The sequence below is a fragment of the Trachurus japonicus genome, chromosome 7 (assembly GCF_045865225.1).
Source record: "Trachurus japonicus isolate A0001 chromosome 7, Traja_1.0".
In the NCBI taxonomy this organism is placed as follows: domain Eukaryota; kingdom Metazoa; phylum Chordata; class Actinopteri; order Carangiformes; family Carangidae; genus Trachurus; species Trachurus japonicus.
In genome coordinates, this window is record NC_140913.1 from 20,514,769 (window position 1) to 20,528,936 (window position 14,168).

The 14,168-nt window shown below is 46.7% G+C and overlaps 1 protein-coding gene across 2 annotated transcripts; it reads left to right on the forward strand.

The window, feature by feature from the left end:
- The first annotated feature begins 1,478 nt into the window (after positions 1–1,478).
- Positions 1,479–13,231, forward strand: rnpepl1 (arginyl aminopeptidase like 1). 2 transcript variants are annotated; one of them, XM_085782003.1, is made up of 12 exons: positions 1,479–1,708; positions 3,117–3,649; positions 4,102–4,242; positions 5,245–5,396; positions 6,225–6,341; positions 6,419–6,702; positions 7,949–8,062; positions 8,154–8,266; positions 8,976–9,084; positions 9,228–9,455; positions 10,583–10,725; positions 10,842–13,231. In XM_085782003.1, the coding sequence occupies exons 2-12, from the start codon at positions 3,158–3,160 to the stop codon at positions 11,172–11,174; spliced, it is 2,226 nt and encodes a 741-aa protein (XP_085638129.1). In that variant the 5' UTR covers positions 1,479–1,708; positions 3,117–3,157; the 3' UTR covers positions 11,175–13,231. The 2 variants fall into 2 exon arrangements, with proteins under 2 accessions (XP_085638129.1, XP_085638130.1); XM_085782004.1 differs by lacking the exon at positions 1,479–1,708 and having other exon boundaries at positions 2,859–3,649; positions 6,419–6,654.
- The last annotated feature ends 937 nt before the right edge of the window (positions 13,232–14,168 follow it).

Below are 14,168 nucleotides of genomic sequence, written 5' to 3' on the forward strand. Positions count from 1 at the left end.
TATGACCTGCAACCTGCTAAATGGTAGGCTATGCTGCTTTCAGCAGATATTCACTGTAGGCTAAAGGAATGACTGATTGTTGCTAGCTAAGTTAGCTACTATCTGTGCAAAGTGTAGTCACCAATTACATTATTTACATTAAACTATCTCATATACTCACTGCCAGTGTACTGTATCTATTAAGTTCTCTGTGCATGTCATTGATGTAGTTAAATTGAATGCGCTGGCTGTGCCTGTTTGCTACGAGTTAGCTCATAGCTCACAGCAGTTTTGCCATCGAAATAGGAAAAATTAACATAACTGTGCAGAAAACGTAAACCTTATCGGGTATTTAAACATAACTGTGCAGAAAACGTAAACCTTATCGGGTTATTTAAACAAGGCAATGATAGAAAATCAGATTTTACTAAATTTAAATGTCTATAATATCATGTACATACCTCCGTGTTGATCAGCTTGAGAAAATGAAGTAGGAGGGCTGTCGTCAGTTGAAACTGTGTACAAATTCCCGCCGTTTGCTTGGTCTTTTGGCTATCCTTTGGCTTTACAAACACATGCCAAAACAAACCATCGGACGTTGCCGCCCTTTGCCCAATCTTCTGGCTTGCCATAAACAGGCCATACCACCCCCTCTACTTGATCCCGCCTTTTGCCTCATCTTCTGGCTTGCCATAAACATGCCATACCAACCCCTCTACTTGATCCCGCCTTTTGCTTCATCTTTTGGCTTGCCATAAACGTGCCATACCACCCTTCTATATTATCCCGCCCTTTGCCCAATGTCTTGGTTAACCAGATATATGCCATAACTCAGCCATATATTGCTGGCACCAATTTTGTCTATTAAGGCTAACCAAAACCATACCACATTTGAGCCAAAGGGCTTTCACAAAGCCAAAAGAAAGCCAAAAATGCCAAAAGGATGCCAGAATACAGCCAAAACATTTGCTATCTGCCTGTGCGGAGGAATACTGAGTGAGTTGGTTATAGTTCCAGGTAAACGGACGGGACTTCTTGAGTCAAAGGTGAGTAAAGGAGCCTGGAGACATTTGAGGATAATGTTTGTTTCAACGGGGCAGGAAATAGTAACTTTTTTTATTACTCGTAACTGGAAAAAAGTAGCGCCGTTATTTTATAACGCCAATATTTGGTTGGAACAGTTTGGATGTGAAACTCGCTCTACACACACACCACACACACACACACACACACACACACACACCACACACACACCTGGCTGGGCTTTATCCCTTGTTTCAAAGTCTGAGAAACCCTGACCCCCTCCTGTTGACCGTTGACCTGGTGCCGCTCTCCCCGGCTCCACCCCCCCCCCCCCCCCGGTCTCCGACCCCCTCCTTCCCTCATCCCCCCCCTCCCCTCCCTCGCGGTCTCCTCCCCCCTCCCTGGTCTCCCCTCCCTCCCCGGTCGCAGAAACTTTTCCCTGCTGTTCTTACTTCCTGTTTGGTCGGGAGCAGATCCTCCGCTGTCCTCTGCCTCCTCGGCTGCGTCCCCCGTGTCTTTGTCTGGGGACGCTGTCTCTGCCCCTCCCTCTGCTCTGTCCTCCACACACGGACAGACAGACAGGCAGACAGACAGGCAGACAGCAACACCTCCACCTCCCGCTAACGTCTCAGCCACCGGGAGGACCTGGATTCAGTGACCGGGACGGAGAGCAGGCAGCCCGGTCTGAGCGCACAAGGAAGAGCCGGTGTTTGTCTGACTGTCTGTCCGTCTGTTTCTTCTGATCCGTGTCCTGATGGATTTTACTTAAACCGCTTCGTCCTTTTAAAACCAACTAATAATAATGAGCTCTCTGCTGCTAATGCTAATTACTGTGTGTGAGTGTGCTAATTAGCCGGCGGTGCTAACCAGGTTAGTTGGATAATAAGTTGGATTAGTTGACGCTGCCGCCGTGTTTGACCTCTAACTCCCGACAGGATCAGCTCGGTTTAAAGCTAAAGGTGCTAATTAACCCAAGCAGCAGCTAGCCTCCGATATAACCCGGGTTAAATGTGTCAACAGACTGGCCAGGCTTTAGATGTGTCGGTGTGTGTGTACTGTGTATGTGTGTGTCCAGTCGGACATAAACTTAGTGTGTTTTTGTTGATGTAGTTTGGCCTTTGTGTTTACATTACACCTTGACACATTCAGTCAATGTGTGGTGTAAAAGTGTGTTTACTGTCTGTCGACCAAGACCGGTTTAAATGAGCTGAAACTGGACCCTGGGTTAATGAAACCTCGGCTCTGGGCCACCTGTGTTTATCATGTCCGAGAGTTGAGTTGGCACTTGTGTTTTAAGGTGGTTTGTGAATGCAGTCCAGTCCGTCTCACATAGGTTAAGTTCATTCAGTCTTTTTTGGTTTAAAACCGGGTTTAAATGTAGATTAAGTTTGGTTCAAGGGCGTTAAACTGGACTTTAAATGAGGAAGCAGTTTGTGAATTAGGCCAGAAGTGTATTTAATACGGGGTTTAAGGTTAAGTGTCCTTATTAGTGTTTATTTATTTATTTTTTATTATATTATTATTATTATTATTATTACTATTATTATTATTATTGTTAGTGGTTCCCTCCAGTCAGAAGTCAGATAGACTTAAGTAGGGTTTTGAATGTAGGCTGGTTTTGGGAACATGTCATGTCGGTATATTACATTGACTTTAGCCATGGGCTCAGACCAGACTGGTGAAAAAGTGAGTTGACTACTGGTTTTTGGTTCAGTCAGGCTTTTTTAATGGTCAGTTGTCCAGAACTTACTCCATCTCGGCGTTAATAGTTTGTTTAACTCACATAAATGGACTAAATAGTTTGTTTGTTTTTTAAACTGTGTTATCACTGTCTGGCCCAGGTTTCAAGTTGGTCTAGAAGCAGATAGTCTAGGTTTGTTTGGCTCTGGATCACAAGTGTCCTTACTTTATGTCTGGTTTACAGAAAGGTTTTGTTTAACTTTGACTAAATCTGATTTTTGAATGTAGTCTAGTCTGGTTCACACAGGCAGAGTCCGATTTAAAACTGGTGTTAATTGTAGTCAGATATAGTCTTTTCTGACATTGTGAGAAAGGTCAGTGTTGGTTGAAATATTAAAGAGCTCTCTTCTGGTTCTTGTTGGTGTTTGATGCAGTTAGACCAGGTCTGAGTGGGGTTTAGTCCCGGGTGTAGCTCATGATGGCGGAGCTCTACCAGACTCCCACCTCCTTGTGCTGCTGCCGGAAGTCCCTGCCGGTGTCTGGCAGCAGATGCATTGGGGACTCGACGCGGCCCTCGGCGGCTCCAGGTCCTGGGTCTCCACGGTGCCCCTTGGTGGACGTGGCCTCAGCGTCCAACTTCAGTTGCTTCCAGCTGCGACATTTCCACCTGGACCTGCGGTTGAACTTTGCTGTGAAGGAGATGAGTGGCTGGCTGGTCCTGGACCTGATCCCCGTACAAGCAGACACTCACACTCTGGTTCTGGACTCCCACGCCTCCCTGCTGATCCACTCCATAGACTGTAAGGTCCCCGGAGCCGGGCAGGAGGAGCCCACCTCCCTCACGTACCGGATCGACCCGTTCACAGATTATGGATCTTCGCTCAACATTAGCCTGCCGACAGCAGCCGTGAAACCGGGTCGACTGATCCAGATCACGATCCGCTACACCACCACAGATGGCCCAGCGGTGAGAAGACCACATCTAACCCTAACCCTTTATGATAAGACCGACCAGTACCGTCAACCTGACTGGTCTAATCACATGTATCAATCCTTTTTTTTAAGGCACATTATAACAGAAACCATATTTACATTGAGTATCACATCACATCTGTATCACAATTAAAATATAAATATATTGATACAATAGAAATACTGTGTGCATCTCAATGAATGAAGAGCAGGGCATACAATCTACCTCCTCTGATGTTTTAGCCCGCAAGAATGTAATCGGGCGAAATAAGAAACAATACACAATTTGAATAAGAATAATAAATAAATAACTAAGGATACTTGTATGTAATTGAGTAAGTGTGTAAGCTGCTCAGTATAAATAAAACTAAAAGGGAAGCCAAAAGACAGAAAAAGAAAGAGAGAGAGGAGGAGTGTGTGTATCAACCCTGTCTGTCTCTCTGTCAGATCTGGTGGCTGGACTCTGAGCTGACCTGTGGTCAGACTCGTCCTCTCGTCTTCACTCAGGGTCATTCGGTGTGCAACCGCTCCTTCTTCCCCTGCTTCGACACACCGGCCATCAAGAGCACGTACACCGCCACGGTTAGGGTGAGTCTCACCTCCGACACTTGAACTGTCACTGCTGTAGATCTGGATACACTGTTGTTACCATAGATACTGATATACATGGATTTAATGGACTCCAAGCTAAACTCGCTGTCAGCCCTGAGGATCAAACTCTTCATCCTTTAAACTCAGTACTCAGAAGCTGCCTCCATCAGCTCGTGTTAACCATTCCCATGTTTTTCCATGTTCTGTGTTATAAACTGTTTTCTTGTCTGTATACAACATCTATTGCATGTCTGTCCATCCTGGGTGAGGGTTCCCCTCCTCTGTTGCTCACCCTGAGGTTTCTCCTGTTTTTCCCTGTTAAAAAGGTTTTCCTGGGAGTTTTTTGTGGGTCGAACTGTGTGTTCATACCAAAAGCTTCCAAAGCGTCAAAGTCGCCCGAGGATGCACTTCAGACAAGACAGCTTCCAAAGCGGCAAAATATTTTTAGCCGCTTTGATGTCAAAGTTTGATTGCGCTGGTCATTTAAAGGAGCCAAAGGACACCTCTATTCTGACCGGTTGCCGCCGAACCGCATCATACCTAATTATAATTATAGCTAATTATGAGTTAACCGAGACTCAACTTCCAGCTTTGGACGCTTTGGAAGCACGGCTGACGGCAGGTGACGCTTTGGTCACTCAGGTTTCTGGGCTCTCATTGAAAATGAATGACTTCTGGCATTTTTGAAGCTTTAGAAGCTTTTGGTGTGAACTCAAAGTTAGAGCAGAGGATGTTGTAATGATGCTACAGTATGTTAAGCCCTTTGAGACAAACTGTTTGTAAAAATGGGCCATACAAATAAAATTGCCTTGCCTTACTTTTCACTGGAAGTTAGCTCAGACCAGATTCAGTCCTTTAGGTCAGGATCCTGGTGCGGAGGTGAGTCACTGTGGAGGAGAACCAGGACACAGTAGAGCATTATATTCACAGTAGTTTGGTTCAGGTAGGAGGAGAGAAAACATTTGTAAATGTCCTCCTCGTCTTCCTCTTCCTCTCCAGGTCCCTGATGGAGTGACGGTCCTGATGAGTGCGTCTCGCAGCTCCTACTCCAAACACGACCGGGTCTTCCAGTTCTCCATGGAGTATCCTGTCCCGTCCTACCTGGTGGCCTTGGTGGCCGGAGAGCTGCAGCATGTGGACGTTGGCCCGAGGTCGTTCAGCCCCGACTGCCCCTGACTTCATTATGTCTTTCTCCTTTGTCTAAATGACAGCTTCATGTTAACATCTCCATAAACACTTAACTGCCTTTAACATCACTGAGGCATAACTGGTGTTTTGCTGTGTAGAAGACTCATCATATGTCTGTTTTCCATTTTCTCTGGGCAACAACCACTCGTACCAAGAAAGTGTGAGGTAGCGGAGGAGGGGATGAAATCATTTGTAGTCAACTGAACTGAAGATTTTATAATTAAAAAAAAAAAAAGTATAACCTGAAAATGTTTCAATAAGTCCCAAGGTCCCTGCATTGAAGCATTTTACATTTTGTTTATTTAAAGCACTGATCATTTATATTATGTTATGATTTTATAATTACATTGTGAGAAGACAGTTATCAGCAGAATCCCCTCTCAGCTTTACAGTGAGTTTCAGTGTCTCACCCAGCTGTTCTCAGAGCAACATCTGTAAACAGCCTCAGTCCTCCACCTGCTGAGACTCGGTCAGAGAGCAGCTGCTGAGCAGAGCTGGTGGAGACCAAACACAGAGCTGAAAGAGAGGGAGTAACGACTGAGAGTCATCAGCTGACACAGACAACACAGCACATAAATCATCATGTTGATCTGTAACAGCTGGAGGTGGAAACAAACAACATTGTTCATAGCACCAACATGTCAAAAATCAGTTCCTGTGACTGTGACCACCTGTAAAACATCCACCATGTGTAAATCTCACTGTCTGTGATCATCAGGATTTACAGACGGATCTACTGTTCATTGAAAAAAATCATAACTGACCCGTCCTCATCCTCCACCTCTGATTAGGAGTCGTGTGTGGGCAGAGCCGTGTCTGTTGTCCTGTGCGGTGAAGAAGTTGGGCGGCAGCGTGGAGCACTGGCTGGGCGTGGCCGAGAAGCTGTTTGGGCCTTACCTGTGGGGCAGGTGAGGTCGCAGTCGAGTGGGATTTAACGCTGTAACAGCTGAAAACGAGTAACCCTGTCACCCTTCCGTCCCCTCAGGTGTGACATCGTGTTCCTCCCCCCCTCCTTTCCCATCGTTGCCATGGAAAACCCCTGTCTCACCTTCATCATCGCCTCCATCCTGGAGAGCAGCGAGTTCCTGCTGATCGACGTCATCCACGAGATCGCCCACGGCTGGTTCGGAAACGCGGTCACCAACGCCACGTGGGAGGAGATGTGGCTGAGCGAGGGGCTGGCTACGTACGCCCAGAGGAGGATCACTACTGAGGCCTACGGTACGAGTGCTGCTCACAACACTGCACCTGCTGCGGCTAACTGTGGAGGTACTACAGAAAACACCGACCCCACCACTAACACTAACCCTGAAATATCATATGTAATATCATTATAATATAATAATATAATATCAAATAACGTTTTAATCTCCTGAGATGAAAACAGCATTACAGCCGTCCCCTAATGGAGGGTTAGAGTTAAAGGGATACTTCACCCAAAATCGATAATTCACCAATTTTCTACTCACCGTCATGCCAAGGAAGGGTTTGGAGAACCTTTGGAGTTATCAAAATGCTTTAGGAGTTCCAGAGGGGGTCCGGCTGGCAATGGATTTTCATATAATGGCGGCGGATAGAGTTCACTTTTGAATCATCCAAAACACACACTATGAAACATCCAGATACCTCCATACTGCTCGTCTGTACTGACCCAAGTGTCCTGAAGCTACGACATGAAAAAGTTGTTCAGAAAAACTTAATTTGATCTCTGTTTTTATCCTTATTGTAGCAGTAGCTCCCAGTGGCTCTGTTGATGTTTGTGCGCATGCAGGAGATTTGCTGTGAGAAGTTCGTTCGCCGTTCAAAACCATTAGATGTATGATGTAAACACGGAAGAACATCTTGCACAACAAGGCTAAAATAGAGATCAAATAATTTTTTCATGTCAACTTTTTCATGTCGCGGCTTCAGGACTCTTGGATCAGTACGGACGAGCAGTATGGAGGTATTTGGATATTTCATAGTGTGTGTTTTGGACGATTCAAAAGTGAACTCTGTCTGCGGCCATTATATGGAACCTGGAATCCCAAAAGTGTTTTGAAAAGTAAGTTCTCCAAACCCTTCCTTGGCATGACGGTGAGTAGAAAATTGGTGAATTAACGATTTTGAGTGAAGTATCCCTTTAATGGAGGGTTAGAGTTAAAGCTCTCTGTCATCCTCCTGTCTCCCACCACCTCCACTGGGTGTGGGGGGACATCCCAGAACAGAGCTGACCTTCCTCATCAGTATCTCCACAGCAGTTGGAGACTTTGATCCTGTTCGTACAGTGCACTACACTAGTGTTGTGAGTCCAGTCCGGTTTATTGATTGGCTGAAAGCCCGGTGGGCAGATTTAATCTTTAATTGCAGCTTCATTATCAGATAGATTATATAAATGAGGAGGTTCAGTTTCACAGTGCAGAGCGCCAACAGGCCTGAGTACTGTAACACTATAGAGACCAGACAACCAGCTGCTGTTACTACAACACCTGGACTGGTCCTCCATGAGTAACGCTCCCCTCCTCCTTGTCTCTAGGTGAGGCCTTCACCTGTCTGGAAACCGTTGTGCGATTGGACGCCCTGCACAGACAGCTGCGTCTCCTCGGAGACAACAATCCTGTGAGCAAACTACAGGTTAAGTTTGAACCAGGTAACCACACACACACACAGAAACACACACACATAGGTGTGATTGACACCGATGTGTTTGAGTTGACGTCATTGTCCCCTCCCTCCTCCAGGTGTGAACCCCAGCACTCTGATGAACCTGTTCACCTATGAGAAGGGTTTCTGTTTCGTGTCATACCTGTCTCAGCTCTGTGGAGACGTCCGACGCTTTGACTGTTTCCTTAGGGTCAGTACCTACTACCTACATACACACTGTACGAGTGAGGACACTCTCTGATGTAATGCACTCACTAGAGATCCTAACCCTGACTTAAACCTGATCCTAACCTGAACTCTTAAACCAGTGCACACAGGGAGATTTCAGACAGACACAGAGTCTCAGAGCCTCAGTGCTTACTCGAAGTAAACACAACAGTGGCCTCTGAAGGTGTGAGGAGCAGCTAAAGTGTCTCCACAAGAACGGTTTCATACCGGCATTCGTCCCTATAAATCACAGAGAGACATGTTCAAATAGAGTGAGACACAAAACAAAGACACACCCAGCTGAGAACAAACTTATTTATACATGTCACACACAGACAGACAGGGATTCACTGACTCGGTCTAAATCTGTCTCATCGGTAGTCACTGATATGACAGACTGGGTCTGCTTCAGGCCGGGTGAGACGGTCTGACCCTGTCTCGGTCAGGTGGTTGACAGCACCATTTAAAAAACATTTAAAAGAAACAGGAAGTGAAAATTAGAGTGTAATGTTCATCGTTTAGTGTCGTTCAGCAGACGCATCACTAACAGCTTCTGTGCAGAGGGAGACACTAACTACTCACTTCTATAGACTACAATACTTAGATTAGGTAAAGAACTGCAGTGCAAGTTCACAGTAAGTTTAACACGTTTAGATGGTAGAACAGTAAACAGTTTCTGTGTGTGTTTTCAGGATTACATTTTACAGTTTAAGTTTAAAAGCGTGGTGGCTCAGGACCTCATCGACTACTTCCTGGGCTACTTCCCTGAGCTGCAGGGGGCGACTGTGGCTCAGAGAGAAGGTGAGGAGGCGTCAACTGGGCTCAGAACCTAAACTATTCATTCACTAACTTCCACCATAACAGAAATCCTTGTGTGTGTATGAAGAAGTTACAGTATGAACCCCCCTCCCCTCCTCCCTCCCTCCCCCCATCCTGGTCCTCAGGTCTGGAGTTTGAGCGCTGGCTGAGCGGCTGTGGGCCCCCGCTGTACGAACCGGATCTGTCAGCAGGGGCAGGTCTGATCCAGCCGGTCCAGGATCTGTGTGATCTGTGGAGCAGCATGGAGTCTCCAGACCTGCAGACCCTGACCACCTTCGACCTCTCAGGCTGGAGCACCTTTCAGATCGTCCTGTTCCTGGACCGCATGCTGGACCACACACCCCTGCCTCAGGGTAATACTGCTGCTGCTGCGTGTTAATGCTACTGGTGCCAGCACAACAACCTGCTCAGGACTCGGTGGTTGTGTTGGAGCCAACTGTCTCTGAGAGATGGCGCCTAATCCAAGAGTCCTGAGAGAGTCACTAGGTCAACGGTCAACATGGACAGTTTTAAACGGTTTCAAGTAGGTTTGGTTTAAATCAATCTGTTTGAAGATTTCAGCTTGAGCGTATACATGGGTTACAAAGGGAACTGGTTGGGTGTTTACATGCGCCGACAAAACGAATATTTCCAACATGCATGCAGCTGTGAGTGATTGCGCTACTATGGTTACAACAATATTGATTGCGGAAGTGATACAGCTGTGCCAAAAACAAAACAGAGACATGAAAAATACATTGTTTGTTGAGCGCAGTCTTTGCTGTTATAATATTTCTCTTTATTAAACAGCAGCCTGACGGATGCCTACTTTTAGAGTCCAGCAGCAGGAGAAGAAGAGCGAGCCTTTTGGAGTCGGAAGTGCGTATGCAATATGTTGCCGGTGTAATATTTTAGTATGTCCAGTTGTAAATAGGTTTCTCGTGAAGTCCATCTTGGGGCGTGGATTACTTCTTCTTTTGCTTGAGTGGCAGCCAGCGTGCTCAAGCGTGCGTGAGTACGTCAAGTCCTGAGCATGCACAGAACGAACGCAGCCAGAAATCAACCTGGTTCAAGGTATACATGACGGACAGAACGCTTTAGAAAAGGTTTAAACTACCCCCTTCAATCGGTTTGAGTTTCAATCGGTTTGACGTGTTTATATGAGGTATATGAGGTTTATATGAGGTATTTTCAATCGGTTTGGTCTCCCAAACCTGTTTGAAACCGTTTAAAACTGTCCATGTAAACCCACCTACTGACAGCACTGACCTGTCTGTAGTGGGTCAGTATCAGGAAAACACTGAAGACAGATGATACCAGTCTGTTAGAGACTGACGGGTTCATTACTGACTAATCTGTCACAGATTTTTACTGACTGCTTTGTTACTGACTGGTCTGTTACTGTTGTTTACGATGCTGTGAACGGTGTTACTGACCACACTTGTCTCCTGTCTCCTCTGTCTCCTCGTCTCTCGGTATCTTTGTCTGTGTGTCTCTGAAGACACGATGGCGAGTCTGTCTGGTCGTTATTCGGCTCTGTTTGACGGTCTGAATGCTGAGGTCCAGATCCGCTGGCTTCAGATGGTGGTGAGGAACACGTTCTACCCGGACCTGCCCCGGGTGCGGGCCTTCCTCCACAAACATGTGAGAACCGAGAGCTGCTCCTCCTCCTCATCACTTTAACTCAGATGAGACAAAGACTTTGTTGACTACACTTCCCATAATGCTCTGTAAGTGTCTCAACTCTCTCCTGTCCTCAGACGTCCAGGATGTACACGGTGCCGCTGTACGAGGACCTGGTTGCCGGGGTGATGAAGTGCGTTGCCGTGGAGATTTTCTACCAGACTCAGCGTCGCCTGCATCCGAACCTGAGACGTACGTTACAGCAGATCCTGTTCCAGATCAGCTCCACTCCGGCCAATCAGAACGCTCCAGCCCTGTCCATCATTCCCCCCTCCCCCTCGCCCTCGCCCTCCCCCTCCCTCTCCGCCTCCGTACAGACTCCACAGCCTGCCGCCACGGCAACCGCCTCCACCGCCACCACAGGGTCGACCGCAGCCATCGCTCTGAGGGACGTCAACGTGTCGGCGTGAAGCACCCACCCTCCGGCAGGAGGGTAAAGGTCATGAAAAGTTGCGATTGTGAGAGGCATGATATATACTGTGTTGCCATGGCAACGGCGGCAGGTTGACAGACGGTTGCTACAGGCGGTGAAAGTTTAAACACTGTGATGTCGCGAGAGGAAAACGAGAGGAAAACCCCAGAGGTTTTAAAGCCCACGTTGTGGGGAGGTGAGACTGGGGGTCTGCAGACGCACCTGGACCTCCACGCTCATCCTGACCTTTGACCTCAGAGCCGATGTGTAAATCAGACTGTGGCGGGGAGCGGCGGCGGCGGCTGACTGAGACTTTGTAAAGACTTCAACTTTTAGATTTTTTTTTATTCTCGGTGCAATTAACCTGGTGACGAGCTGCGGCTTCGCCTCCGGTGACGTGACCTCACTGCTGAGTCATCCTTCATATACACGTTTCTGGACCGCTCCCTAACTAAGCAACCCTGCGTCCACTGCCTCCCCAGAGTTACTGTTGCTATGACAACAGGTTACAGGTACAGACTGCAGGCTGTTATCAGTGAACAGGACCAGTGTGAGTGTTGTGTATGAGCTGCAGGCGTAGATACTCAGGGTGACATCCCGTCTCTCTCTCTCTCTCACACACACACATACAGACACACTCACTCCAAATGACACAAGTTATGATCATACCCACAGACACTGACGCACACAGAGAAAAGCAGCGTGTGTGATGATGAGATGATTGGAGGCTTTTGTCAGTGAATATGATCCAGACCTCACCTGTGAACACCTGTGGACCAGAGCTGTGCCCCAAATCACTCACACGTTGGCATTTATTAGTGCTGTCCAAATGTGTAGTGAGGATTTGTTGTCATACCCTGTGTAGTAGACTCACAGTATCCCACAATGCACCACGAAAAGTAGTGCACAACCACAAAGGATGGCCACGAATCAAGCAATAATATACCGTCATACACTGTGCTCACATTAGGGAGGTGAGTCACTTCAGACCCGGCCCAGGTGTCTCTGTAGCCCTGCTCCGCTCTGATTGGTCCAAGTAAACCAAGCGTGTCATGCTGAAAACAGACTAGTACTCCCAGGATGCATTTCACTGGCAAACACCCAGCAAACAGTGGGTCGGTGAACAGTATTAGCATCTGCAGGACTTTGTCCGTCCCCCTTTATAATGTGGACCAGACTGCGTGAGGCGCCTCTCTGGAGACGCAGCGACTCGCCACAGGAAGCGATGAGGACAGTTTCCATGTGGGGGAAATAAAGCACTCCTTCGTTCTTCAAGGACCTCAGATGTAAAAGTCCCCGAGAGTGCAGTGTCATGATTTCTGAGTAAGAGGCCCTTGAGTGTAGATGTAGTCGCGACCATGCAGACCTGAGACCTTCGCTGTCTCTGGGTCTGCTGCTTTAACTAACTGCTGCTTCTTAACCACAGTAACTGCTCCGTAACCAAATGTAGCTGAGTCCTGACCCCTCAGGTACCTCTGTCCCGCTGATCCTGAACGCCAGGACCAGGACTCAGAGCTTCTCACTCAGACCCCGATCCGTCAGTGTGAATGTTGAACTGGAGGCGGAGAGACTTGCGTGCGGTCGGGTCTCGGTGGGAAAACAAAAAGAACCAGCAGACGTCACCACAGTGGCCTTAACGGTGCCTTCACTGCAGCTGGGAACGGAGACATTTCAGTGAGACTTAAGACACAGGTTGACTGATCCTATTTGTTCTCTGTCCTTATAATGATGATCCTTAAATCACCAGCACTCAAGTTTGACCTTTCATGTAGCTTCTTGGGAGGGTTGGGCTCTGACTCTGAGCCCAGAGCAGCTGTGAATCCATGACTCAGCCTTAAGGTTTGAATCTCATCAGTCGCCTTTGTGAACAAAGCGATTCGAAGCAGAAACACTGCGAATACCTGCAGCTTCAACTAAAAACACAGACCGTGTTTAAACCTGTGTGACCTCGCCTCCGCTCTGAAATGTCCCACTGTTCCCAGCTGGCCCTGAACGCCTCCTCAGACAGGTTTATAATCAAGGTGTGATTCAGAATAAACAATTGAAATTATACAATCACTTGTTATTTCTTATTTTACTGACACAACGTGCCTCAAGGGATGGGGGGTGGGGAGGGATGGAGAAATCTAAATCTTATTATCCTTTTTGTCATTTTTTTATCTTGTCTTTTTTAATCAGTCCACAACATTAATTAAAACAAAACATGTATCATGTTTATATCTTTATACTTTACACTACTGTTCAATTCTTCACTCATCTCCTCGTCATAAAACAGCAGCGTCATATTTTAATTCATTTGATGCTTTTATTTTCAGGTGAACCGGAAATGTAAAGTCGAACAAATTTATCACAATAATGATGTCAGCAGTTTCCACAGAGTCCTGTGAGTCTGCCTTCAAATTAAAAGTCGGAGAGTGCGGCCGAGCTGAGTGTGAGTGAAACAGGATCAGTGTCTTCTCACTAAACGCTCTACAATCTTCAAACCAGATTATGATTATGATCATTTTATTTTAATAGGCTATGTTTGTTTTCACTTTGAATATAAAATCATACTTCAATAGGCTATAAAAGAAACAATAGGCTACTAAACGATCGAATTTACTATAAATAAACTCTCTAATGATGTCACAGTAGATCAGATTATCCTGCAGCAAACTGTAGTTTAAAATATTGAGGCCAAACTCCAAGAATCTAGAAATACTTAATCTCTACTGAAATATTTGGATCTTATCTCTCAACCAGTCCCGCAGTCCTACTCAACAACAAGAATACGTAGCTACATGTTGTGGGAGTTCATGGGTCATAACAAAGAGGCTGGTCCAGAGTCCAGACCGCTGCGCTGTTGTAATTTGGTTTCGTGTAAATAAAATGGGTTTGACACAACCCCCCCGTCTGCAGCGGTTATCAGATGCTCTTATTTTGAAGGCCTGTATCGGAAATACCCTATCAAATTGTGTTTAGGCTTGACGGTGGTGTAACATCCGGAGGAGAC